Source organism: Musca autumnalis, unplaced genomic scaffold (assembly GCF_047663935.1).
Source record: "Musca autumnalis isolate F117 unplaced genomic scaffold, ASM4766393v1 scaffold_1, whole genome shotgun sequence".
NCBI lineage: Eukaryota > Metazoa > Arthropoda > Insecta > Diptera > Muscidae > Musca > Musca autumnalis.
In genome coordinates, this window is record NW_027411644.1 from 227,982,142 (window position 1) to 228,009,587 (window position 27,446).

A 27,446-nucleotide genomic window follows, 5' to 3' on the forward strand; every position below is an offset into this window, starting at 1 on the left:
TACCCATGCGGTTGTAGTTAATTTTTATGACTTGCCGCCTCCCCCGAAAAAAAAGAAAACGAAGAGTAAATGACTATAAAAGAACAACAACAAATTATTACCAAGGATTAGTTTCAATATTAAACAAATCCGCAACTTTGCAATTCAAGTGATCCATTGGGATTTGAATACAAGTGGTTAAAGAAATGTTTTTTTTTTCGTTTTTTTAGTGGTCGTTTTGCCTTTTAGTTTTTTATGGCCCAATGTATATTTACAGTTAAATCAGCGAGCGTATATAATGGTGTGTTTTTACTCTCTTTCCTCGTTTTTTTATAAAGAGTTTGTTTAATTTAATAGCAAAAAAATCCGGTATGCGGCCAACGATAAAGTGTTCTTTGGCAGTAGCCAGAACTACCAGGAAAGTGTGTCTGTTTGTAGGTATATTGCGAATTGTAATTGGGCCAATGTTTATTTTATGGACTCTGCTTTGGGTTTTGTTACTGCTATTACAACTACCAAAAACAACATTAACTAACAATATAAACTTTACGATTGACTTAAGTTAGTTTGTGTGTTTTTTTTTTGCAACGCACACACACACACACTCAAATACAGACAAAAAGGAAGTTTTATGTAGCTAGACATATAGGCACTATAGCATTGCAAAAAAAATGTAAATGATACTCAGGTGAGCTACAATGTTGTTGTACTTGTTATATTCACACAGTATATTCTGCCATTTCTTAACTGCGAACTTTTCATTTTCCACTTTTCTTTCGGCTATTGTTGTTGTTACTTTTGCAATCTTTGTAGTTTTCTTAACTTGGCATTTTTGATCACTTTTAACAATGTTGCTTAGTTTTTCGATGATGGCTCGTAAATGCAAGAAACACAGATGTGCGCTATGTGTCATAACAGAGGCAATGAAGAAAAGGGTTTATACTAAAACTAAAGTAGAATTTCATGGTTGCCACTTTGAAATACATACAAAAAGTTTCATGTAAGCGAAAAAAATTAAGTGTACATTTTGTTGTTGTTGTTTTTTTTTTTTTAATTTAATGGCAATGTTGATGAATGTAATGAGGGAGATATTTCAAAATTGTTGTCTTACAATTGATGCTGACAAATATTCGAATTAATTTTCTGTATATAAACCCTTTTTTGTTGTCTACTTGCCGTCTATAAAGACTCCATTTATTAAACCACCTTATATGGAGATACACTTTCGGTCTGATACTCCTTGGATTTTGGACACACATAAGCGATAATTGGTTTTACTGCAATTCTCTAAGGACAGGTATAACATACACAACATTTCGTAGCAATATGTTTTTATATATGTTGGTATTTGGTAAATTATTAAAAATATTTTAAATCACTTATCAATGTACAAATTGATCCCAATTGAATTGTGGTCATAACATTTTTTTTATTTGCAGTTATGAAATATTTAGAACTAAAAATAAGATATCAAAGGCACAGACTGCATCTGGGTTTGCAGATGTTAGACTCATATATGTACATTTGATATTATTGTTTCAATTGTATTTAAAATCACTATGCGAGAGATATACATACAAAGCTGGCATCCCACAACAGTGAACAAAAAATATATATTGTTACAAAGATTTTATAAATTCTATTCCAAGAGTATAGTTATTATGTTATCATTGCCTATTTTTGCTGAAATTAAAATTTTGATTTACTATATTTAAATCTTTACTGACTTTTTTTAGTGTCCCTCTCCTTCTAACATTTAGCACCACTGTACTAAAATACATTACAACTTCAACGGTACAGTGTACAATGTACACATTTATAGTTTTGTTCTGTTGTTTTCATATATACAATTTTACTATAACAATAAACCCACACAATGCAACAATTCTAAAATTACCATTTAAAAACATTAAAATGAGAATCTGTTTGTGTTTGTTTTGTTGTGATCACTTATACATATTACAAATGGTGTTGTTGTTATTGTTTTAAATAGCCATGTTTTTGTTTTACTCGCAGCTTATTGTAAACTTTGGTGTTGAAATGTTTCTGTTAACTGTTCTCAATGTTATGACAGGCAGGCAGGCGACAGGCGGCTGGCCGGCAGTCAAAGTCTGAACCAGTAAACCCTGGTGTTTTAGTAACGCGTGTTTTGTCATCCATTGTTGTTGTTGTCCTCTGTTGACAATTTATTTTAATATCACCTCTAAAATATACACGCGCCCTCAAATGCACATATACAGGCACACAAACCGCTATACAAATTTACCCACACATTAAATGCAGACTGAATGTGGCTTTAGAATTTCAAATATGATTAGAAACTAGGGTGTAATGAAATTATCAAGGACTTTAGTTGCCTTCCATCAGACTTGCAGTAAGAAGACTTTTCGGTGCTCTTTAAGAAAACTTTGTGGAAGACCTCATGGCCTTCTACAAGCAGACCTAGTGGTCTTCTGCAAGAAGACCTTGTGTTTTTCTACAAGAAGACCTTGTGTTCTTCTACAAGAAGTCTTTGTGCTCTTCTATAAGAAGACCTTGTGGTCTTCTATAAGAACCCCTTGTTGTCTTCTATAAGAAGACCTTGTGGTCTTCTATAAGAAGACCTTGTGGTCTTCTATAAGAAGACCTTGTGGTCTTCTATAAGAAGACCTTGTGCTCTTCTATGAGAAGACCTTGTGCTCTTCGATAAGAAGACCTTGTGGTCTTCTATAAGAAGACCTTGTGGTCTTCTATAAGAGGACCTTGTGGTCTTCTATAAGAAGACCTTGTGGTCTTCTATAAGAAGACCTTGTGGTCTTCTATAAGAAGACCTTGTGGTCTTCTATAAGAAGAATTTCTGGTCTTCTATAGAAATACCTTGTGGTCTTCTATAAGAAGAACTTGTGGACTTCAGAAGACTTTGTAGTCTTCTAAAAGAAGACCTTGTGGTCTTCTATAAAAGCAACTTGTTATATAAGAACAATTTATGGTCTTCTATAAGAAGACCTTGTGGTCTTCTATAAGAAGAGATTGTGGTCTTCTATAAGAAGAGATTGTGGTCTTCTATAAGAAGACTTTCTTGTCTTCCATAAGAAAACCTTGTGGTCTTCTATAAGAGGAGCTTGTGGTCTTCGATAAGAAGACTTTGTGGTCTTCCATAAGAAGACGTTGTGGTCTTCTATAGGAAGACCTTGTTGCATTTTACAGGAAGACTTTGTGGTCTTCTATAAGAAGACTTTGTGGTCTTCCATAAGAAGACCTTGTGGTCTTCTATAAGAGGACCTTGTGGTCTTTTATAAGAGGACCTTGAGGTCTTCTATAAGAAGACTCTGTGGCCTTCCATAAGAAGACCTTGTGGTCTTCTATAGGAAGACCTTGTGGTCTTCTGTAGGAAGACCTTGTTGTCTTCTACAGAAAGACCTTGTGGTCTTCTATAGGAAGACCTTTTTGTCTTATATAAGAAGACCTTGCCGTTTTCTTTAACAAGACTTTTGCTCTTCAAAAAGAAGACTTAGTCCTCTGTTATAAGAACACTCTGCGTTTTTCTACAGTTTTCTTATAGTATTTAGAAGAAGACTCTTTGGGGTTTTTTAAGAAGACCTTATGGTCTTCTATAAGAAGGCCTTGTGGTTTTGTTTAACAAGACCTTGTGCTCTTCTAGAAGAAGACTTAGTCCTCTTCTATAAGAACACTTTGCGGTCTTCTATAGGAACGCTATGAAGTTTTTTAGAAGAAGACCCTGTGGAGTTCTATAAGATGACTTTGTATTCTTCTTTAAGAAGACCGTCTGTCATCTATAAGAAGACTTTCTGATCTTCTATGGAAATATCTTGTGGTCTTCTATAAGAAGACCTTGTGGTATTTTATAAGAAGACCTTGTTTTCTTCTATAAGAAGACCTTGTGGAGTTCTATAAGAAGATTTTGTGCTCTTCTAAAAGAATACCTAGTCCTCTTCTATAACATGACCTTGCGGTCTTCTATAGGAAAACTTTGAAATCTTTTAGAAGAAGACCCTGTGGTGTTCTTTTAGATGACTTTGTGGTCTTCTATATGAAGACTCTGTGGTTTTCCATAAAAAGTCCTCTAGGTTTTCTATAAGAATACCTTCTGACCCTCTTTAGAAAACCTTGCTTTCTTCTATAATAAGAATATTTGAACTTATGTAAGAGGACATTGTATTCTTCTTTAGAAAAGACCTTGTGGTCTTCGTCAAGAAAACTTCGTGATCTTCAATAAAATTAATGAAAGTGTTTTTGGTTTTTTTATAAAAACACTTTCGGATCTTTTCTAAGAAGACCTTGTGGTGTTCTATTAGGAGACCTTCTGGGTTTTTTATGAAAAAAAAATCAGATCAGCTTTAGTAAGAACTTCTGGCTCTCTTTAGGAGAACCATGTTATCTTCTATAAGAATAACGTTTGGTCTTCTGTAAGGGGACATTGTATTCTTCTATAGAAAAATATCTTGTGGTCTTCGTCAATAAAACTTCGTGATCTTTAATGAAAGGGCATGAATAAAAATACCATATATCTTTAATGACGAAGACCTCTTGATTTTGTATATATTCTTCTGGTCCTCTTTAAGAAGGCATTCTAGTCGCCTTTAAGGAGATCTTGTGGTCGTCTATAAGGAAAAAATTGCAGTCTTCTAAAAGAAGATTTGTTGGTCTTCTATAAGAAGGTCCAGTGGTCTTCTATAAGAACACTTCGTTCTCCTCTATAAGAACACCTAGTGCTCATTTACAAGAAGAACTCAAGCTCCTCTGATTCCAAATAATCTTGCCCTCTTTCTTCTTATCAAACAAAGTTTTTGTCGTACTCCTGAGAAGTCTTTTAGGTTGGCCTTAGCCCTATTTTATAACGGAAAGATAATGTATGGGGTTTCATTCAAAGTAGGGCATAAGGGAAAAAGTTTGTGGATTGGTGGAAACTTGAATTGCGACTTTCTTTCACACATGTCATGGGTGACGTCATCAGACACTATGACGTTTGGTTAGCATCGTATCGCATTCATTTGTTGTTTTATCAAAGTCCGTGTATTTAATTTTCAGGTAATCTGCAAGTGAGCAGGACGTTAAGCTGCCCACGGTACTAGAAGTAGAACTTACAGCCGTGAAGGGGAAATTTCATTATTCTACCCCAATGTCACCCTAATAACCATAAATGCTAGGATATTGAACAATTTATTTACCCAGTCTATGACAACAACAACAACAAAAATCTAATTTTACATTGTGGCCTGGCACAATTTAACACCATTTTACATATTTTTTGGCTAACTTACCCCTTGTGGATGACACGTCGGGTTTCATGCCGTTGTTGTGTGTTTTTGTATTAAAACTTTTTATTGGTTTCTGTGGACAAATATTACTGAATTATTTATATACTAGTTACATAGCAGACAAAAGTACACGTACACACACACCAAAATACACCCAATCACCCAGATAGTCAGTCATTTCGAACAATGAAACAACGTCACTCATGGACTCTATTGTTTCAGTGTCAAGTGCCACCAAAAATTGTAAATTTTATTATTATTTGTTTTGTTTTTCTTCATGCATCCCTCTCCGCTCCCCTCAAAGTTCAATAAACCTCTTTGGTCCATCGACACGCAGAGCAATTTCATAGGTTTAGACTTTATTGTTGCTTTTCGTTGCTTTTCATCGACTAACAATTTATTCTAATTAAACATAAAATTCCATTTTCCTGTTGTGTACCATTTACAATTACTATGCGGTCACTGGGGCTGGACCTTTTGTTTTTTTTTTCAATATTTATTGTTGCCTTTAGTGAAGGCTGGTGGCTGTGTGCTGTGTGCAGTGTGGTATTTGTGTGAGGCTTTCTGTGTTATTATGGAGTTTCGTTGATTTGGCTATTTTAAGGATTAGTTAGAAAATTCATTAAAATTAAGTGGCATTTTGAATGCTGTCTCCGCCATGGTGGCTGTGCTTTTGTTCAATGTATTTACCATTCATTGGCAGGCGTTAGGTATTAGTGGTATTAGAGATTGTTGTTGTTTAATTTTGGTGTTCAATGGAAAGTAGAACGAGAAGCATTTGCATTAATTTTGTCATTTCTAAATGAACTTCTGGTGTTCGTCAAATAGAAAATCGCTCACGCTCTATCTCTCTAATGCAATGAATGGGAGTTGTTAGGATAAAAGAAGAAATATTTTCTTTTTTTAATTAATGAGAGCGAAGTGGGTTGTTTGAACACTATATTTCTGAGACATTTTTCACTTCCCTATAGAAGGGAACCTCCCGATTTTCGGTATTTGAAGGTTTCGGGGTCATTGTCACACTGAATTAAATGAAATTTGCTATTTATTCTTCGGTGGGAGTACAAACCTTTCCACCAGAAAATTTTCGGTGTAGGTCCACGTTTTTATATAGCCCCCATAAAACCGTACCTCCCGATTTTCGATAATTTGACGGTTGTAGTCTGAATGCCCAATGAAATGACTGAAATTTGGCATTTAGTCTTCAATGGGGGTACAAATTTTTCCGCCAGAAAATTGTCGGTTTAGGTCCACGTTTGTATTCAAATGGCTAACATGTCTTATATAGGGGGTATGTAACTTTTCCCTACGAATTTGTCAATATACAGAGGTCAACGCCTTCATTTCGCCCCCATATAACGGTACCTCACGATTTCGGCACTTTGAAGGTTTTAGCGCCATTATAAAACGGAAATACCTGAAATTTTGTATTTAGTCTACGATGGGGGCATAAAACATTCTAGAAGAGAATTATCAGTATGGCCCGCACAGAACGGTACCTCCAGATTTTCGGAATTTTAAAGATTGTGACCTCAATATCGCACCGAAATGGCAGAAATTTTGTATTTAGTCTTTGAAGGAGTATGAAACAATGCAGAAGAGAAGTATCAGTACCATAGAACGATACCTACCGATTTTACACTGCCGCTCACTTGAATAGAACCCACCTCCAAAATTTTTTTCAACCTCTATTTTTTCCGAATTATACAAGATATGAAGTTTTTAAGTTTTATTATATTTTGCTTCAAGTGTTTGGAGTAAACTTAGTCATTCATTTGCTTTCAAATCCAATTTATATAAGAATTATGAAAGGAAAACAAAATAATGTCAAAAATTTAAGTAAAAAATTTGAATAGAACCCCCCTTTAAAACTTCGGAATTCAGAAATACTCTATTAGAATATCGATGCATATTCACTCTATATTGAAAACGAAGTACTATCAGTAATATTCAGTAAAAGTATATCCCTTCTGATTAAGGATACACCCGTATATCCTGCTTTGGCAAGGATTGTTTAAATAATCAGGTGTAATGCCCAACAAAGCTTGCTTTTTTCATTCAACAAGTTTATTTTTGGAAGCGTGATGTCTCCTTTAGTCGTATATTTTACGCATAAGTCATTCCCATACTTTTTAGAGAATATTTACGACTGTAGAATAAGGCGGCCCTTCCAGGATATCCGCATTTCTTTTCAAAAATTGAAGTTTTTATGACTCCAAGTGTACAAAAGTTTATAAAATCGTGATGAAATTTCCACTCGGGATATCCGAAAATGCTTCTCACTGTTTGAAATGCCTGTTTTAGAACCTCTTTGTAAATTGTCGTGCGCATTTAGGGAGAAAGAAATTGACGCCCATCTCCTTAATAATTAGTAATGCGTTCCAGCACCATAAAAGCACATTCATCGCTACAGAAACAATTTAGAAGATGATCTTCCATTCAACAGACGCGAAAAAAACAGTTATATAGTTATGCAATTGTTTACTTAATGAGGAGAGTCCTCACTAATTATGAAGGACTTGGACGTCAATTTCTTTCTCCCTAAATGCGCACGACAATTTACAAAGGAGTTCTAAAACAGGCATTTCAAACAGTGAGAAGCATTTTCGGATATCCCGAGTGGAAATTTCATCACGATTTTATAAACTTTTGTACACTTGGAGTCATAAAAACTTCAATTTTTGAAAAGAAATGCGGATATCCTGGAAGGGCCGCCTTATTCTACAGTCGTAAATATTCTCTAAAAAGTATGGGAATGACTTATGCGTAAAATATACGACTAAAGGAGACATCACGCTTCCAAAAATAAACTTGTTGAATGAAAAAAGCAAGCTTTGTTGGGCATTACACCTGACTATTTAAACAATCCTTGCCAAAGCAGGATATACGGGTGTATCCTTAATCAGGAGGGATATACTTTTACTGAATATTACTGAAAGTACTTCGTTTTCAATATAGAGTGAACATGCATCGATATTCTGATACAGTCTTTCTGTATTCCCAAGTTTTAAAGGGGGGTTCTATTCAAATGAGCCAAATTTTTTACTTCAATTTTTGACATTATTTTGTTTTCCTTTCATAATTCTTATATAAATTGGATTTGAAAGCAAATGAATGACAAAGTTTACTCCAAACACTTGAAGCAACATATAATAAAACTTAAAAACTTCATATCTTGTATAATTCGGAAAAAAATGGAGGTTGAAAAAAATTTTGGAGGGGGTTCAATTCAAGTGAGCGGCAGTGTATATATTTTGAAGGTTGTGGCCTCTACCGAAATGGCTGAAATTTGGCATGTAGTCTTCGCTGGGGGTACAAAACTTTGCTCGGTTTAGGCTCACCTTTTCATACAGCCCCATAAAAGGATACCTCCCGATTTTCGGTATTTTGAAGTTTTTAACGTCACTATCAAACCGAAATGGCTGAAATTTTGTATTTCGTCTTCGCTGGGGGTACAAAACTTTTCACCAGAAATATCTCGGTATAGGGTCACTTTTTCATAAAGCCCCCGTAGAAGGTTACCTCGGTTATTTTGAAGGTGGTGGCCTCAACATCCAACTGAAATGGCTGAAATTCAACATTTAGAGCTTTACATAGGAGCTTTACATAGGAAATTTGTCGGTATAGGTCAACGGTTTTCATATAGCCTCAATACTTTAAAGATTTCAGCGTAAATATCAACCGACATAAATGAAATTTGGTATTTAGTCTTCGATGGGGGTACAAACAAATCTAGAAGAGAATTATCAGTATAGGTTCACGTTTTCAAATTGCCTCCATATAAGGTAAGGTTATATAATGTGTAACGTGACAATACTATTACGTACATACATAGTACAACAATACAATATCGGCTACCACCCAATACACTACAGACATACTGAACAGCCATTCAATATGCAGCAGCCACTATATTACATCTGTCTACCTGTTGGATATTAACATGTAACGCAACGGAGAATTCAATTCCAGTGCAACTTCGCCGTAACCATTATTACGGGCACTGCGAATAATTCTCATTCAATCTGTACTCCAGGCCACTTATGTATTCCAGAATTGCTTGAGAATCGCGAGCTTACTACTGCAGGGGGTTAGCTACACGGGTTGGAACAAAAGACTGTTCTAAATCCAACTTACACTTCGGTGCTAAAGCGTTGGGAATACTTTTTGAGTACTACCCATTAAGTTGTGGTGGCTGATACATACACAGGGCTTTCGAGTCAGCTGTTCCACAGGGCTGCCAAATCCCAGCGAGTCTGCATAATCCTACGCCAACTATTAATCCAAATATATACGCATTGAATTCATTCTTATCGCATTTAAACACAAGTAGATTGTAAATTAGTATTTAATCAATAAATCCCCGATTTAGCCCCCAGGAAAGGGAGAATACTAGTCTTCTCATTTCGTAAGGTTTAGTCGATCTTTATGGAGACCCTGGACGCGACTGAACTTACCCTAGCTGACGAGAAAACCACGTTACAAATGGTGCTCCCGATTTTCGGTATTTTAAAAATTTTACACACATTAATTAACCGAAATTATTGATTTAATTTGGTATTTAGCCTTCGCTAGATGTACAGAACATTATAACTGGTTCAAAATATCCCTTGCAAGAATCAGACAGTCCACGTTTTGGTAGAACCACAAGATTGAAGGTTTTTTGAAGCTCCTACTCAAAGGTATAATATTCTACTTCTCCAAGGAATAAGCCTTGACATGAACGAAGTGCTTAGTACTTTCATAAACGAAATGAAACTAATTAATTAACTAATTAGTTTTTTTTTTTTTGAATTACCAAAAAATCATTGATAATACCTTTCAGACATACGAATTTCTCAATTTTTCGACAAAAGCTTTTTGAGATTTTAATTGCAGAAGAAAGAAAAAAAGCAGTATGCTGTCACTGCTATCATTAGAATCCTTTCAATGTGCCTGTCAACGAAAAATGAAGCATGATTTGCCTAATGTTTGGTCGGTCGTCCACTCTGAATATTCTGTGACCCCATTATTAACATTTTTGTTTTGTTTTAGTTGATTTTTTTTTTCAATATGACAATAGCAGAAAACAATTCAAATTTGCCATATCAAAATTGCTGCTGCTGATGTTGTTATTATTATTGTCTTTTCTGTTTTTGCTGTTGTTCTCTATATAAATGCAAAAACGTTGTAATTTATTTTTATTACAAACTTGGCCAATTTCAATTCTAATCACAGCACTCAATGTTTGTCCCTCGATTGTTGTGTTGTGTCCTGTGTTTTGTACGACATGTTTTGGTATTTCTATTGTGTCGATGGACCTCACAGGACAACGGCACAACACACAACTGTATGTTTGTAGGAAGATAGCGAGCGAGAAAAAAAATAATATCATTAAGGGGCATTTACAAAGCTTTGCAATTGAATTAAATTGAATATGGGACCACTATCAACGCCACCATACACACACTCACACAGAGTGGAGACACGGCGGTCGAGTCCATTGTCAAGTAAATACAGACAGTCAAATGAGGGTAGTCTGTTGTGGCTTTGATGGTCCTATGCAAAGAATCTGCAAGGGTATAAGGAAGGAAATAGCAGCAACACCAACAAGTATTTAACCTCAAATAGCGTGCCTGTCCAGCCAGGCTTTTTGTTTTGTTATATTTTTATTTTGTTTTTGTTTGTGGTGAGCAAAAAAAAAACAGAAAGCTTTCTTCTTGCTGGCTTTGCCTTGCCTTTGTCCCAGATTTCCCATTGCCCGGTAATTTGTTGTCTCTGGGGTCATATGAGAGTGAGACAGTTTTTTTTTCTGCATTTATCTGTGTGTTTGTGACGAGTGGCTTTCCAAGTGTATGTTTGTGTGTGAGAAAGCAAAAGCCTCTTTCAAAGTGTAAATTTATTTATGTTAATTTATATTCCTCTTTATGCTTTTTCCTGCTTCTTATTCTTCTTCTACCGCTTTGTATTGCTACAGACTATATCGTTTGGTGCAATTTGCACCCCGTATTCATTTACCATGTCTGTGTGTCTATCCGCTAAATAAATTAAGTAAAATGTCTTTTCTATATATGTATGTATGTTTGTATGTTAATGTGTAATTTCCACTAAGACAAAGAATTTGTTGTTTTTTTTTCTTTCGTGCCATGTACAGTGGGATAGTGCAGATTTGAAGGATAATAGTGAAATTTTAATCGGGGAAAATTTATGGGGAAAATTAAAAAAAATAATTATTTAAAATTCCCAATTTTTGGGGGAGCATGCTGATGGTAGAATATCCTAAATGTTTTAAGAGACTGTAAATTAAATAAGAATCAGCACAAAACTCAACGATAACGAACGAATAAACAGCAGTGTATATTAGGGTGATGAATTTCGACTTTTTTCTCAAAAAAGATTTTCCTGTAGCAGGAATGAATGAAATCTTGCTTATTACTGACGAAAAGTAACGTTCCATTCCATTTAGATATTGAAGAACATCGACGTTTTCGTTTCAATATAGGTGTAATTTGGCATCGAGTGTTCCCAGTGGCTATAAAATTTCCCATTCAAAGATTTGTCCAAGTTATGGAATAGGACACACTTTTTGCGGTTGAATAATGTGGCTTAAACGGTCAATATAACGATAATCGGTAATACCGTTCTATGTCGGCTGTATAAAACATTGATCTGCACCGAGAAATTTCTGGAGGAAAGTTTTGTAACTATAACGAAGAAAGTTTTATAGCCACAACGAAGACCAAATCCAAAATTTCAGCCATTTCGATGGAATATTGGAACCAAAACCTTTAAAACCCCGAAATTAGGAGGGACCGTTCTATGAGGGCTATATGAAGGCTTGGGCCTATAACGACAAATTTAATTTGGAGAGTTTTATACCCCGAATGAAGAATAAATACCAACTTTCAGCCGTTTCAGTGGGATATTGAGGCCAAAACCTTTACAATATCGAAAATTAGGAGGTAAGCTTCTATGAGGGCTACATAAAAACGTGGACCAATACTGATAATTCTCTTTTGCAATACTTTATACCCCTATGGAATACTAAATACCAAATTTCATTTATTTCGGTGGGATATTAAGGTCACAACCTTTAAAATACCGTAAATCTGGAGGTATCGTTCTTTGGTGGATACATGAAGACGGTGACCTATACCGACAAGTTCCAGGTGGAAAGTTTTATACCCATTTTGGTGGAATATCGTGGACACAACCTTAAAAATACCAAAAATCTGAAGGTTCTATGTGGACTATATGAGGTCGTTGATATGTGCCCCCGTTCTATGGGGGCTATATGAAGACGTGGATATATACCGCGACTTTTCAGGTGGAAAGTTGTATACCCCCATGACGAGTAAATACGAAATTTCACCCATTTCGGTGGGATATTGTTGCCGCAACCTTTAAAATACCGAATATCAGAAGGTACCCTTCTATGGTCACAGTGCTCTTGAAGCAATTTTAAATGGAAGGTGCTTACACCTGTGAAGTTTTTGCGTATTCTGAAACTACAATGTTCATAGATGAGGAAAATCAAAAACAAAATAAATCGCCGGAGCGCATTTCAAACAAATCACGATTCATGTTGACACTTTTAGGTTTTTTTTTTGAATTTTCACGATTTTGCTATGAAACTGCCAGTCATACAGAAATGACACTAAAGAAAATAATGTAGCTATGAAAATACTCTACAAGATTGACCTTTATGATAATTTCAATACCAAACATCCTAGGAGTAATATAAACATCTATCTTAAAAATTGCGAGCTGTATCTTGATTTCAACAGACAAACGGACGGACATGGTTATATCGACGTAGAAACTCAAATGGCAAATAACTGGTAGTTCGGTTAAAGAATTATTTAAGCTCCGCAAAATACCGAAATCGGAAGGTACCATTATATGGGTTGTATACCAAAACATGTACCTATGTTTAAATTTTAGTTGCAGAAATTTTGCAACGATTCCGTAAATCCGGAGGTTCCATTACGAGTATATGGGGGATATACAATTTTGTTGACAATTTTTTGTGTTGAAGTTTTGCGAATTTAGGGAACCTTAAATGTCAAATTACGGGTAGATCAGTCAAAAAATGTAGATAAACTCCAAAACCAAAAATTGGGAGGTACCGTTATATGGGGGATATACCAAAACATGGACCTATGTTGATCATTTTTTGTGGAGATTTTTTGTGACCATTATGAACCTCAACTGTCAAATTACAGGTAGTCCGTTAAAAAAATGTAGCTAAAATCCTGCAAGTAGAGAAAGTAGGAAGGTACCGCTATACGGGGGCCTTAGCAAAACATTGACTTATGTTAAAATTTTAGTTGTCGAAGTTTTGCCACCACTGGGAACTTCAAATGTCAAATTACCGCTACTTCGGTAAAAAATTATATAAAAGTATCAAAATACCGAAAATCGGGAGATACCTTTATATGGGGGCTATACCAAAACATGGACCAATATTTTTAAAAGGTAGCCAAAATCGTCAAAATATCGTAAATCGTTAGATTGGGGATATACCAAAACATGGGCCTACCTTGACAATTTTTGGTGGAGATGTTTTGTGGCTACTGGGAACCTCAAATGTTAAATTACTGGGAACCTCAAATGTTGGTCCAAAGATGTATTTAAAATCCGAAAAATATCGAAAATCGGAAGGTACCGTTATATGAGGGCTATACCAAAACATGGACCCATCTTTAAAATTGTTTGTGGAGATAGTTTGTGACCACTGGGAACCTAAACTGTCAAATAATAGATAGCTCAGTGTAGATGTTCTGTGACTGTAAGGGCTGTACCAAAACGTGTTGACTATTTTTTGTGAAGACCACTTAAAACCCCAAGATTTAAATTACGGTTAACAAGTAAAAAAGTATCAGTCGGCTTTGCCAACAGAGATAAACCCTCAGCCAATTTGAATAGATACTTTCATCTACGGACAGATCGACACAATTGCTGAACTTTTGTGGGGGAGGTACCATAAGGAGGATATCGGCCATTTTAGAAGTTAAACTAAATTTTGACAAAATATTAGGAGAACCAACATTTGGACCAATTGGGTTGCCCCGTTCAAGGGATATCGTGCATGCCATTTTAGTGACATTTTTTAAATATTGAAGGGAAGTACAGGAAGTTGTTGCCAATCTTTGAACTGAAACTATTTTCTCAAGAAGTATGGACTTGCCCCTGGAAAAGCATTTAGCGTCGTAATTGAAGCAGCGAATGCAAGTTGCTTCAACAGAAATCAAAGTTATCCGAGAGCAGGTCTTAAAGTGAATTTATCCAAAATTTGGTGTGGGAGGTACCTGAATGAGTGGACAAATATAGTCCATATTCAAACCTGATATACATATGGCAGATATATTAGGATGTGTAAAGTATGGACCAAATCGGCCACTCCCTTCAGGAGATATCGTGCGCACAATTTCTCCGAACATTTCTGTGCTTTAGTGGGGGAGGTACATGAAGGAGTGGACCGATATGGCTTATTTTCAAACTTATACTAAGTTTGGACAAAATATAACGAAGGCCAAATTTTGGACCTAATCGGCAGATCCGTTCAAGAGTTATCTTGCGATCCAACCACTGCACACGGTGTCATAGGGGTTTTTTGCACCTTTCAGGCTATTTGTATGGACTTGTCCCAGATGAAACTTTTACAGTGAATACATGTTGTTACAACAAAAATCAAAGCGATTCGAGAGCAGGTCTTAAACTGAATTTTTTCTAACTTTTGTGTGGGAGGTACCCGAAGGAGTGGACTGATTGAGTCCAGATTGGAACCCCATCTAAGTCTGATAGAAATTTAACGATGTGCAAAGTATGGACCAAATCGGTTATCCCTTCAAGAGTTATTGTGCGCACAAATTTTCCGAACATTTTTCAACTTTTGTGGGAGTGGACCGATACAACCTATCTTCGAACTTAAACTAAGTTTGGATATAACATTACGAAAGCCAAATATTGGACCGATTCGGTTAATCCGTTCGAGAGTTATCGTGCGCTCCAGCCAGACAGACAGACATGGCTAAATCAACTCCAAATTGTCTAAAACGGATTTCGTCCAAACATACTTTGGGTCTAAAACCATTATTTCGATGAGTCACATTTTGCCCGTATGGAAGTGTATATAACCTCATTAGTATAAATACTGAGGGTAAAAAATGTTACCTAAAATCTTACAAATACCGAAAAATAAGAATAATAGGTATACTTTTTTTAATATTGTTTAAAAAAACTTTGTTTAATATTAAAATATATATTTTTTCCAATGTTCCATTCATACTTACAGTGTACAACTAGACGCCATTTATCCTCAATAGCACTGCCCTCAATAAATTGATTTTCTGCTCGACATGTTAAATATTTGCCGTCGTCTTCTCGGGTAGGCGTGAATGTTAATATACTTAAGGATTGATTGTCGGGTTCATTAAACTGGAAACACGAATGTGTGTGTGTGTGGTATTGTTAACGAAATCATTTGGTGTGGGATCATTGTGATGGCGCAGTAGTGGTAGTGGTGGACGACGTCATGAAGATATAAAAAGAAATTAAGAACAGAAACAATAGCAAATTAACAACATATTTCACATTTCATGAATATTGTTCAAAAGAGTAGTTATTGACACAGTAAAATTTTTGAAGAATTGCCACTGACTGCTATTAAATGGTAAGTGCAGACATTAACAAAGAGCGAAGCATTTTATCAATTAAGGTCTATGAACAGCAGCTATGTGACAAGGGTGTGCAAATATATAAATAAACACGTATATATGTGGGAGTGTGTATGTGACTATTATTAGTCACAAAGAACCAACATATGTCACACTATGATTTTGTGCTGTGCTGTATATCTGTGTTAGTGGGTTGTCCTTAATGTGGGTCACTTTGATTTTGTGAGCATGCATTTAATGACTGTTTTCCCTTTTCCTTTCTCTCACATATCTATCTTTTTTTTTCGTTTTTGCATCAATGACCCGTTTAATAGCGTCAGCTGTTTAATGAGAAACAACTTGATGGTGGCCACTTACTATGCAGCAAAAAAATATGGTAATAACTTAAACACAAAACAACATGTAGCAAGTGTTAAGAGATAAATTTTACAAGATAATAATTAATTTCATTTAAATTAACATAATTATTGTGTTATCATTAATTTTACATTAATATTCTAACATTGCTTTTTTAGGTTTTGATTTATAATTGTTGTTTTTTGTGTTTAGTTAAGTTGGTAAAGTATGTTGTAAAGTTGTAATGTATAATCTGTCTCTGTGAGCGTATGTGTTAATTGGCGTCATTGTTTATAAAACATTATTTTGTTGGTTTTTTGCACTAGCACATTCATTACATGTCACATTTATTAATATTTGCTGTTGTTGTTTTTGTTGCTGGTAGTGGTGTTGTTTACTTACGTTTTTTGTTAGCTTTTTCAATTGTTTATTGCCCTTCCACCATGTAATGACGGCTTGTGGTTTTGAACCGGATGACTTGCATTCGATGTCATATGTGCGATCGGCCGAAACAAATCGGTCTTTTGTCATTATGTGTACAGCAATTGGTTTCACTAGAATAAAACAAAGATAGAAACATACAAACAAAAAATGGAAAAACATTAATATTAATTATCTTAGTGGTTGAACTTGCTTTTAAAATGTTAAAATCAATATGTTTGTTGTTTTTTGAGTGTGTGTGGGAATTATTTTGAGCTCACGATTTTGTCTGCCTAAAGAGGCCATCAGCACAACAAAATTGATCACATAAAAATGAGAAAAGAACTAATATATGTATGTTTGTATGTATGTACTTGGACTCTGCAGAATATAAATCTAAGAAAACACGCTGACTATAAAAAGGTTTTTTTCTTTGTGGAATGATGATATAAACTATTTGCATGATTCGCAATCCCTATGAAAACTAATTACACGGTGCTCTTGAACCAAATTTAAATGCAATTTGCTGACACCTGGGAAGTTTTGCCGGATTCTGAAACTACAATGTACATAGATGAGAAAAAAATCGCCGGAGCGCTTTATAAATAAATCGCGATTAAAGTTGACATTTTTAAAGGTTGTTTAGGTTTTCACGATTTTGCTTGGAAAACGCAAGTATCGAAATAGGACTAAAAAAATGTTGTAGCTATGAAAATTCTCTACAAGATTTACTTTTGTGATATCTCCGTAGTTTTTACCGTTATTGAGATATAGAAGTTCAAATTAGGACAATGGATTGACTGTATCGCCTCCTTATAGAACAATGTCATGACTACAATTCCCAAACTTAAACTTATATATGTATCTCAAAAATGATACAATCTAGAAAAAAAATATGCAGAGAATTTTCACAGCTACAACATTTTCCTTAGTCCCATTTCGGAAGGATTTACAGTTTTCAAGCTACATCCTGAAGACCTAAGAAAAAAATCTGAAAGTTTGATCTGAACCTCCATATCTCAAAAATGGTAAAATCTTTTAAAATATCAATTAGCCAGTCTTGTAGAGAATTTTCACTGCTACAAGATTTTCTTTAGTCACAATTCGATAGGACTTGCGGATTCCAAACAAAATCGCGAAAACCTAAAAAAAGCTAAACATTTAAACTTTGATCGGGATTTATTAAAAAAACCTATCAAGCGATTTTTTGTGGTTTTTGGATTTTTTCGTCTATAAACATTGCTGTTTCAGAATCCGCAAAAACTTCCCTGGTGTAAGCGGTTTTTATTTAAAGTTAGTTAAGGTACACTGTGCATTAGGGATATAACTTTTTGCACTTTTTTGCAAATATCAAAAATACCACCACATAGCCGTGTAGAGCATGAAAAACTATTATGAAAAAAGGTGTAATTTTTTCTCTATCGCGAAAAAAGTTTCCGCACCAAATGCATTAAAGTTCAGTAATGCATTTTTTAATTTTAGCTGTTATGACAACATATTTGCTTTTAATTACATTTTTTATTTTTTTGTAATCTAATTTAAAATCATTACCAAAGCGTTCTGGACCAATTTGTTCTCAAATCGCGCCATTTCGGAGCATTTTAGGAATTTTTGACACTATTGCAATTTTTGGTTTTTCTTTATAAACTCGTGAATTTTATGATTGTATTTTTTGTACCTATCGGACGAGAGAATTTGGGGTCATTTGCAAAGAATTCGCGAAAGTTACAGACCGTTTTAATGACTTTGCCTGTAAAGAGAAGCTGCAGTTTACGGAAAGGCTATTGATGAGACTGGTGAGACACTTTGTTGTAGTTGAAATGAGTTGGACAGTGGGTTTGCTGGTAGGCGGAGGCTAAAAATACAACTTGTTTGCTGATTCACCCTACCGGAAAAAAGATTTGCGACAATTCGCAAAAAAGTTAAACTCTTCAAAATCAGTGTTGTGTCACTACCGAAGATAAGGGTGTGAACCAGTCTGTTCAATACTTATGCCTATATCAGAATCGGCAGTGAGTATCATAGTTCGTCAGGCATAACCATCTTATCACCTAGTCTAACTGGCAACCAGTAATTTCTCTTGGGTCAGACCATCCATTTCTATAATCGTCTCCATAAGAAGACGCCTCGAACGCAGAACGCAGCACTTTCATCAATTACGGGAAAGCTTATTGAGTTTCCCAATTGCCGATTCAGATAACTACACAACCCTTCTGATATTCCGGTAGCAACAAGAATGTTCCGCGACATCATCACAGCTGCAGCCGCTCGCTATGTAGCCGCTGTTCGAATATGCAACGTGAGACCAAATTTTCCAGAAAAAATTTTCTAGCAAATGAGCCAAACCTTGCGACCCCACAGTTATGGAGGTGACACTGAAAGTTAATAGGAGGGTTTGTGAGCACAAGCGATCATCTAAAAACATACAACAGTTGAGCCGGAATAAGTAGAGTGTTGTCAGTAATTAAGTCTCTGTCGATCTCTTAAAAAGGAAGAACGGACCTCTGTCAAGCTTGACAACTTTAAGAGTACGACATGGCGTTCGATCTCTTCCTGTTGAGGAGGAATCACCACAATTTAGAATGATGATGTTGCAAGTGTTATTAGGAATGCTAAATTATCCAATGCAATATGACCTGACGGTATGTCTATGGTAATGATGAAACAGCTTGATTAGCCAAGAGTTGAGTACCTAACGAAAGTCCTCAACTTGTGGCTAGCCCGTCACATGGTGCCCGAAGTCCGGAAAATGTAAATACTGAATATATGTCGATTTCGCTTTTGTCGCCGGTAAGAAAGACTTTTGAGGATTTACTCTTCGCCAGCATCAGAAAAAGCTGTGCAGTTTCCGATGATCAGCGTGGGTCTCGTTAGCAGCACGTCATTACAACAGGGCTGCACATGGCGTTTATTTAATATTTTGTATTTGTGTCTTAACCTTTCAATGACAGATATAAGATCTTTGAAAAAAAATGGTTGTACCCTTACAGATTTTAGGTAGGATGCAAGTCCATTGCAACACATCAAGAGGTCTTCTGTTGCCTAACAACGACCTCAAGAAGTAATTTCTTGTCTATAAAGGACCCAAAAAGGCTTCCTGTTATCAATAGAAGGTATCAAGAGGCCTTTGGTTACCCGTAAAAAACTTCAAAATATTTTCTGGTGCGTATGGAAAATCTCAAAATATCTTCTGTTGCCATAGAAAACCTTAAGAAGTCTTTTGCTGTCTTCTGAATATAGTATGTATTGCCTATAGAATACCTTAAGAGGTTCTCTATTACATAAAAAAATCTCAAGAGGTCTTCTGCTGGTTATAGAGCACCTCAAACTGCAGTCTTTTGCATATGACACGGAAAATTCCTCTTGGGGAAGAAAGGCCTTGGTGAGTATATTAAGAACCCCGAAGGACAGATCCCCCGTGAGTCGAACTTCCGCGTTATGGCGTGATGAAGTTTTTGCTAGAGACCCTGTAAGCCCTCAGGAATACGCGTTATATCGTTGTTCACTGTTGCTTTAGCTTATTTTTAAATGGCATTTCTGCTGTCAAATCGAATTAGGATTATTTTCGCAGAGCACTTCGACCTTCTAACTCGCTTCCTTCAACGTCCTTTTTGCCCTTTATTTTATGAGCCGCTATAAAAGTACCACATGATGACATTTTTCAGCATCGAAATGTTCTGCAAAAATGTCGCTCAGACAATTTTAGGTTCAGCTTTCATTGACAACTAGTCGATTTTGTCGCGTTTTCATGGTCATTTTTGACATTTACCCTGTTTTGGCTTAGAAAAAACTATATTATGTGTTTTTGTATATTCGAACAACCAATAAATGACGAATATACAAACAAGTGAGCAAAGGCTATAGTCGGGCCGGGGCCGACCATGTGATACCCTACACCACTACCCCTGTACATTTCTTTTAGGGAATATAATCCGACTACCACCAAACATAATATGCCTCTTTCTCTCTGGGACCCCCCATAAGCAACCAAAATTTCGTGACCATCCGATCAAAATTACGACCTGTAGCTTGATTGCAACAAATGGAAGAATTGTATGCATTACCGACTATTGTGGTATCTCCCTTGTTTGACCACCTTCGCCAATCTGCTTTACACCAATGTAAAGGTAATATTTTCTTATTCCATTGACAGGCTTTGCCGTTGGTATACGCCTACTAGAAGCCGATATATTCACAAAGAATAAAACTTTGAATTTGTCTCCAAATAAGTTTTTCCCCATTCCGACCCCTAAAATTTATCAGACTATCGCAAAATCAATAGGCTTCTCCATATGTAGGGCCCCCATCTACCCCCAAAAATGTCGTCACCATCCGATCAAAATTCCAACTTCTAGCGTGATTACAAAAAATGGAAAATTTGGGTATATTACTGAATTTTGCAATATCTCGGTTTGCTCACTTACGCCAACATACTTTGCATCAATATAAACGAGATATTTTCTTCTTCCACTGACGGGTATTCCTTTTGGAATACTCCAACCAGAAGCGGAAATATTCGCATAAGAAAAAAAACGTTGACTTTTCTCCACATAAGCTTTTCGCTTATTCCGATTCCTGAATATTATCCGACCATCACCAAACTAAATAGGCTTCTTCCTCTGTGAGACCCGCATCAACTCCCAAAAAATTCGTGACGATCCGATCAAAATTGCGATCTGTAGCGTGATTACAAAAAAAAAAATCGGAAAATGGGATGCATTACCGAGTATTGCGATATCTCTGTTGTTTGAGCAGCTACGACAACCTACTTTACATCGGTGTAAAGGTGATATTTTATACTTTCCTTGCTTCTGTGGGACCCCCATTAACCACCAAAATTTCGTGACGATCCGATAAAAATTGCGATCTGTAGCGTGATTGCAAAAAAATCGGAAAATGGGGTGCATTATCGACTACTGCCACATCTTTGTTATTTGACCACCTACGACAACCCACTTTACATCGTTGTAAAGGTGATATTTTCTACTTTCCTTGCCAGGTTTTGCTTTTGATATACCTCTTAAAGAATCAGAGATATTGGCTTTGAAATAAAATGTTGACTTTTCTCCAAATAAGTGTTTGCCCATTCCGACCCCTAAATATTATCCGACCATCACCAAAATCAATAGGCTTCTTCCCCTCCGGGACCCCCATCAGCGTCTAAAATTTCGTGACGATCCGATCAAAATTGCGACCTGTAGCGTGATTACAAGGTTTAGATGGACAGACGGACGGACGGACTGACGGACGGACACACATAGCCAGATCGACTCAGCTCGTCGAGACATTAATTTTGGTATATATAAGTATGGGTCTACGGCCATTATTTCGATGCGTTACAAACTTTTTGGCCAAAACCAACTTATAATACCCTCCCCACATAGTGGTGAAGGGTATAAAAACAAAATATTTTCTTTTGTCTGCACAAAAACCGGGTAAATGCACAAAAGGACTATTAAAACGCGACAATGTCGATAAGCTGTCAATGAGCGACATTTTTGCAGAACATTTTAAAGCTGGAAAACGTCATCTTGTGGTACTTTTATAGCGGTTCTTAAAATAAAGGACGAAAAGGATATTGAAGAAAGCAAGTTAGAAGGTCGAAATTCCCTACGAAAATAATCCTCATTCGATTTGACTGAAGACATGTGATCTCATAAATAAGCTAAAACAACAGGTAACAAAGATATTACGCTAATTTCAGATGCCTCACAGGGTCCCCAAAAGGAATTACCTCGGCCCCAAAATTTGTGTTCACAGTGTATACTGTTGCCTACAGAAAACCTCAAGAGGTTTTTTGTTGCCTATAGAAGACCCCAACTGGTATTCTGTTGCCTATGGAAGATATCAAGAGATTTTCTGTTGCCTTCGGAAACCCGCAAGAAGTCTTATGTTGCCCCTACAGGACCTCTAGTAGTCTTATATGGTCCATAAGAGACCTACAAATGTCTTCTTTTGCCAATAGAAGACCTCAATAGGTCTTCTGTTGCCTATAAAATACCTCAAGTGGGCATTTGTTGCCTTTAGAAGACCTCAAATGGTTTTCTGATGCCTAGAAGATCTCTCAAGTTCTTTGGTTGACTGTGGGAAATTTCAAGAGGACTTCCACAGCCCGCAGAAGACCGGGCCATCCGGGCCTCCCTCTGGCTACGTCGGCGTCTTACCTAGAAAACCTGAGGAAGAAGAACACCTCAAGAGGCCATTTGTTGCCTTTAGAAAACCTCTAGAGCTCACCTGTTACCTATAGAAATCTAAGGAGCTCATATGTTGCCTATAGAAGACCCCAATTGGTCCTCTATAAATCCTCTATAATATATTTTGTGGAGTATTTTGTAACTTAAAAACATTCTAATATCACATAACTATCTTGCTAGAGGTCACTGAGGTCTTGCGCCCACCAACCTGCACCCACTATAAATTTATAGAATTTTTAATATCTTCTAAAAAATGCTTACAAAAATTCTTCAGAAAAAATTCCACTTTAAATCTTCAAGTAATTAATTAATTTCTGTTTACATATTTACCTACTTTTTGGTATTTAATGTCTGTCTATTGACCTCTGAACCACTTTAGAAAACCTATTTACAATACAATTACAGTTGCTGTTGTTAGTCGCCGTTAGTTTTGTTGTTGCTGTTGTTTTTTTGCAAATGATAAATAAATTCTGCAGAAATCGCGTGACATTTAAACTTATTTTGCAATTTTGTTGTATTTGTTTTGCACTCCGTCACTATGTCAAAATGTGTGTGGGGTGAAATCATTCAAACCAAAACCAAAGCATTGTAAGATCTTACTCGCTTTGTATCTAACAGATGTCTACGTACGCCTGTATTAATGTGTGTGTTTTTCTGTCGCTATGCGTGTTGATGTTAAAGTTTAAGTGTCAACATTCAGACATTTCGTGTTCACATAAAATTTATTATTTCATCTGCAACAAAACTACAATAGCAATGAGCAATGAACATTCCGCTTTTGTCATGATGTGGCACGATGTATAGCGTGACGTTTTAGTTTACAGTTAGTGGATTTAGTTTAGCTTTCAATAATAACAGCGATAACTTTGTTCAAAGAAGAGGTTAATCGTTTTGTATTTAAGTTTTTTGTTTTGTTTTTTACACAAAAACAAACAAAACTATTTTAAATGTAAAACAATTGTTGTACTACATGGGATTAATGCTTACTCGCAAGAGTTTTAATCTTCAATATATGTACTTCCATAATTAAAAACGTACTCTCCTTATCACCATTTCTTATAGGTTTTTTCTTTAAAGATGACCTTTCAAACCATAACTTAAATTGTTCACAATTTACTCCATGTTTAAACCCTCAAAACACACGATACCGCATGAATTGACTAACTAAAAATCAACATATTATGTGAATGCTCTCTCTTTCAACAATGAAAGCAATCAGATAAAGGGAAATAGAGGATTAAACGAGGACATAACAAGCATAGCCTCGTTACATCACAACACAATATGAACTGCTTGTTCGTTCGTGCATTCATTCATTCATTCATACATTGCAGTTCCACTGAACTGGCAAAGCGAATGCTTAAATACCCGCACAGAACCCACCCATTGGTCCACACAGCCAGACCCACACACATACACACACCCATAAAACATAAATACCACAAAATCGATACTTACAGTTGACATCCAGTATGACCACTTTGTTGTTTGGTGGAGTTAAATTCGTATTGCTGGCCACACAAACTAATCTGGCATTCAAATGTTGTCGTCCAACATTGGGATATGACAAGTGGTTAACAGTCTTACCGTCCGGACGATGTTCAAACGATTCATCAATCACCGTATTATCCAAATACCATGTAACATTGGGCAATGGACGTCCTGTGGAAAAAAACAACGACAGATAGAGAGTAAGTAAACATTAGCAAAAAAAGATAAACAAGACAATGATGGAAAAAATTTGTACATGGTCATATAACAATAAATAAACATACACACATACATATATACAAAAAGACACAAATACATAAATGCACAAATAAATTTGATAAAAATTTGATGTCCTTTTGCTTGCTGTGCTGTGTTGTGTGTCTGTCTCTACTACTACTCCTCCACTGGTTGTAGACATTCACTAAATTAAGATAACAACAGTTGAAAGAGATGAACAAACAAAAAATAAAATTGCAATAAACAAAAGATATCCTTCAAATACCATGCCAGCTGTTTGGATCAATGAATTTGAGTTGAATAAGAAGAAGGATAGAAAACACAAAAACACACGAAGACTATGGTACGTGGGAAGTAAGATTGTCCATTTCACATTGTAACTACTAACATCATTTACCAGAATTGTTATTTTGTTGTTATTGTTATTTGTTATTCATTCTACTGAACTATGCTCTAACGTTCGTTCATTCGTTTGGTCACATGACAAGATTGACAACTGTTTGTTTCCAGTTCATCTGGGTTAGTTAAGTTCAAACAGTTCATTTGTTTTCGTTTTTATCCTGCCTGACAGCCTCCAACCATCTTCTCTTCTTCTTTATAGAATTCGTGGTTATTGTTAGTTATTTGCCAAATGATGTTACAGCAAAATTGATGTCATTCAACACTCTGTGATCTACTAACTAATTGCCTTTGTATTGTAAACGTAATGTACGTACATACAAACGTATGTAGGAAGGAAACTAGTTCAGGCATTCATTAGATTATCACATCAGGGTTTAAATGTTCAAAGTAGATTTTTGGTTATTAAACCGTAGTCTAATAAAAATTCTTAAGGAAGATGTTGTATGTCTAAAATATTTAGGAATTGCTACGAATATCATGGAACGAAGGAATTATTAATCATTGAAGAAATAAACGCCCAGCATAGAAATGATGCTACTTATATTATGATAAGCTAATCAATCCAATACGAAAGATTCGTGGAACGAAGCAAGGCAAGTATGAGGTGCAATCAGCAGTGTGTTACAACAGTATATTGTATATTGTACAAACGATGTAATTGTTACTGGGGTAGGATTGATGTAACGCAGTAACGCAGAACATCTGTTGTGGGCCTCAAGTGGTACGAGGGCTGCATGAAAACTACCTGGCCTAGGCAACACCGCGTATTGCCAGGCACCATTTGAATTTTTTGTAGGAAAGTTTGACAGTTTTTAGCCTGGACTTACTCAGGACGGTTGTCACTTTGCAAAAAAAAATGAATTTACTTGTGAACATTTTTGTCCAAGAATTTTTCACAATTTGCGACGTGGATAATCACAGCAAGAGTGTATCGATCAAATTAAATCTTTGTATGTCGATAAAGGACCATCCTATAGGACTATGAAAAACTGGATCAATGAATTCAACCGTGGTCGACACTCGCCAAAAAAAACGAAAGTTGTGAGGGTCGCCCAAAATCGGTCGTTGTGCCAGAAAAAAAATATGCCGTGCATGAACGGATAATGCGAGATCGCCATTTTAAATACCGTGAGATAGAGGCATCCTCGGGCATTCTTCCACCAACTAACATTTGATATTGCATAAACACGTGGCCGCAAAAATTTTTCATTTAAGATAAACTTCGATGCAAAAGGTTGTCAGATTCTTCAGATAAACTGACCGTGTGGCGACTATATGGCTTGAGAAATATAGGACAATTAATTCTGAGTGGTACACTATAATATGCTTTCCTGAAGTCTCCTGAGAAATTGGAAAAACAAACAAGAAACGACAAATTATTCTGCATCATGACAATGTGGGCTTTCACACATCGATTCAAGCCAGCGCCCGTTTGACCAAAAAAAAGTGGAATTGATGGCTCATCCGCCGTACAGCCTTGACTGGGGATCCAGTGACTTCATTTGATGACAGCACATCAAGAAAAAAGGCGTGGTCAACGATTTTTGTTGCCTTAAGATGCTGTTAAACGTTCAAAAACCATGTTTTGGAGGTGTCTCATTCGGAGTGGAAAAAGTGCTTCACCAATACATAGGTTTGAGCACACAAAAAATTTATAAATCATGCTGGAGACTACTTAAGAAAACAATAAAAACGTGTTTAATGGTAAATATTCGCGTTTTCATTGTTAGGCTGATAGTTATCGTTCTGAGTATTTGTTGGACAGAGACAGGTTTTTTGTTGTTCATTGAAGATTTAATGAGGACTGTTTTACATCTAAACGACCCCTAAAATGTCTTCTTTTGCCCATAGAAGACACCTAAAATGCTTTCTGTTGCCCATAGAAGACCTCAGGAGGACATCTATAGACCAAATTAAACCTCAAAATGTCTCTTGTTGCTTATAGAAGACCTCAGAAGGTATTCTGTTGCCTATAGAAAACCTTAAGAGGTCATTTGTACCCTATAAAAGGTCTTTACTGGTCTTCTGTTGCAAAAAGAAGACCACAAGAGGACTTCTATAGCTCATAGAAAACCTCAAAATGCCTTCTGTTGCTTCTAGAAGAGATCAAGAGGTTTCCAGTGGCACATATAAGACCTGAAAATGTTTTGCTTTGCCCATAGAGAATCGTAAGAAGTCTACTGTTGTCTTCTCAAGAGGACTAGTTTTGTCTAAAGAAGAATTTAAGCGATCTCACCTTGCCTGTAGAATACCTCAAGAGGACATTTGTTGACTAAGCAAGAACTGAAGAGGGCCTCAATTGCCTATAAAAGACCCCAAGAAAACCTCAAAATCATCTTCTGGTGCCTATTGAAGACCACGAAATATTCTGTTGCCTATAAAAAACCTCAGTAGGTAATTTGTTGCATATAGAAGACATCATGTCATAAAGAGGTTATAGGAAACTTTAAGAGGTATTCTGTTGCTCAAAT

At 36.0% G+C, this 27,446-nt stretch overlaps 1 protein-coding gene across 1 annotated transcript in view; it reads right to left on the reverse strand.

Moving 5' to 3' along the window:
* The window catches only part of side-IV (sidestep IV transmembrane protein), a 167,126-nt gene that overhangs the window by 91,203 nt on the left and 48,477 nt on the right, over window positions 1–27,446 (reverse strand). The window contains 3 exon segments of the mRNA XM_073963866.1: window positions 15,512–15,656; window positions 16,634–16,785; window positions 24,304–24,507. Of these exon segments, the coding sequence (XP_073819967.1) occupies window positions 15,512–15,656; window positions 16,634–16,785; window positions 24,304–24,507 (501 nt within the window).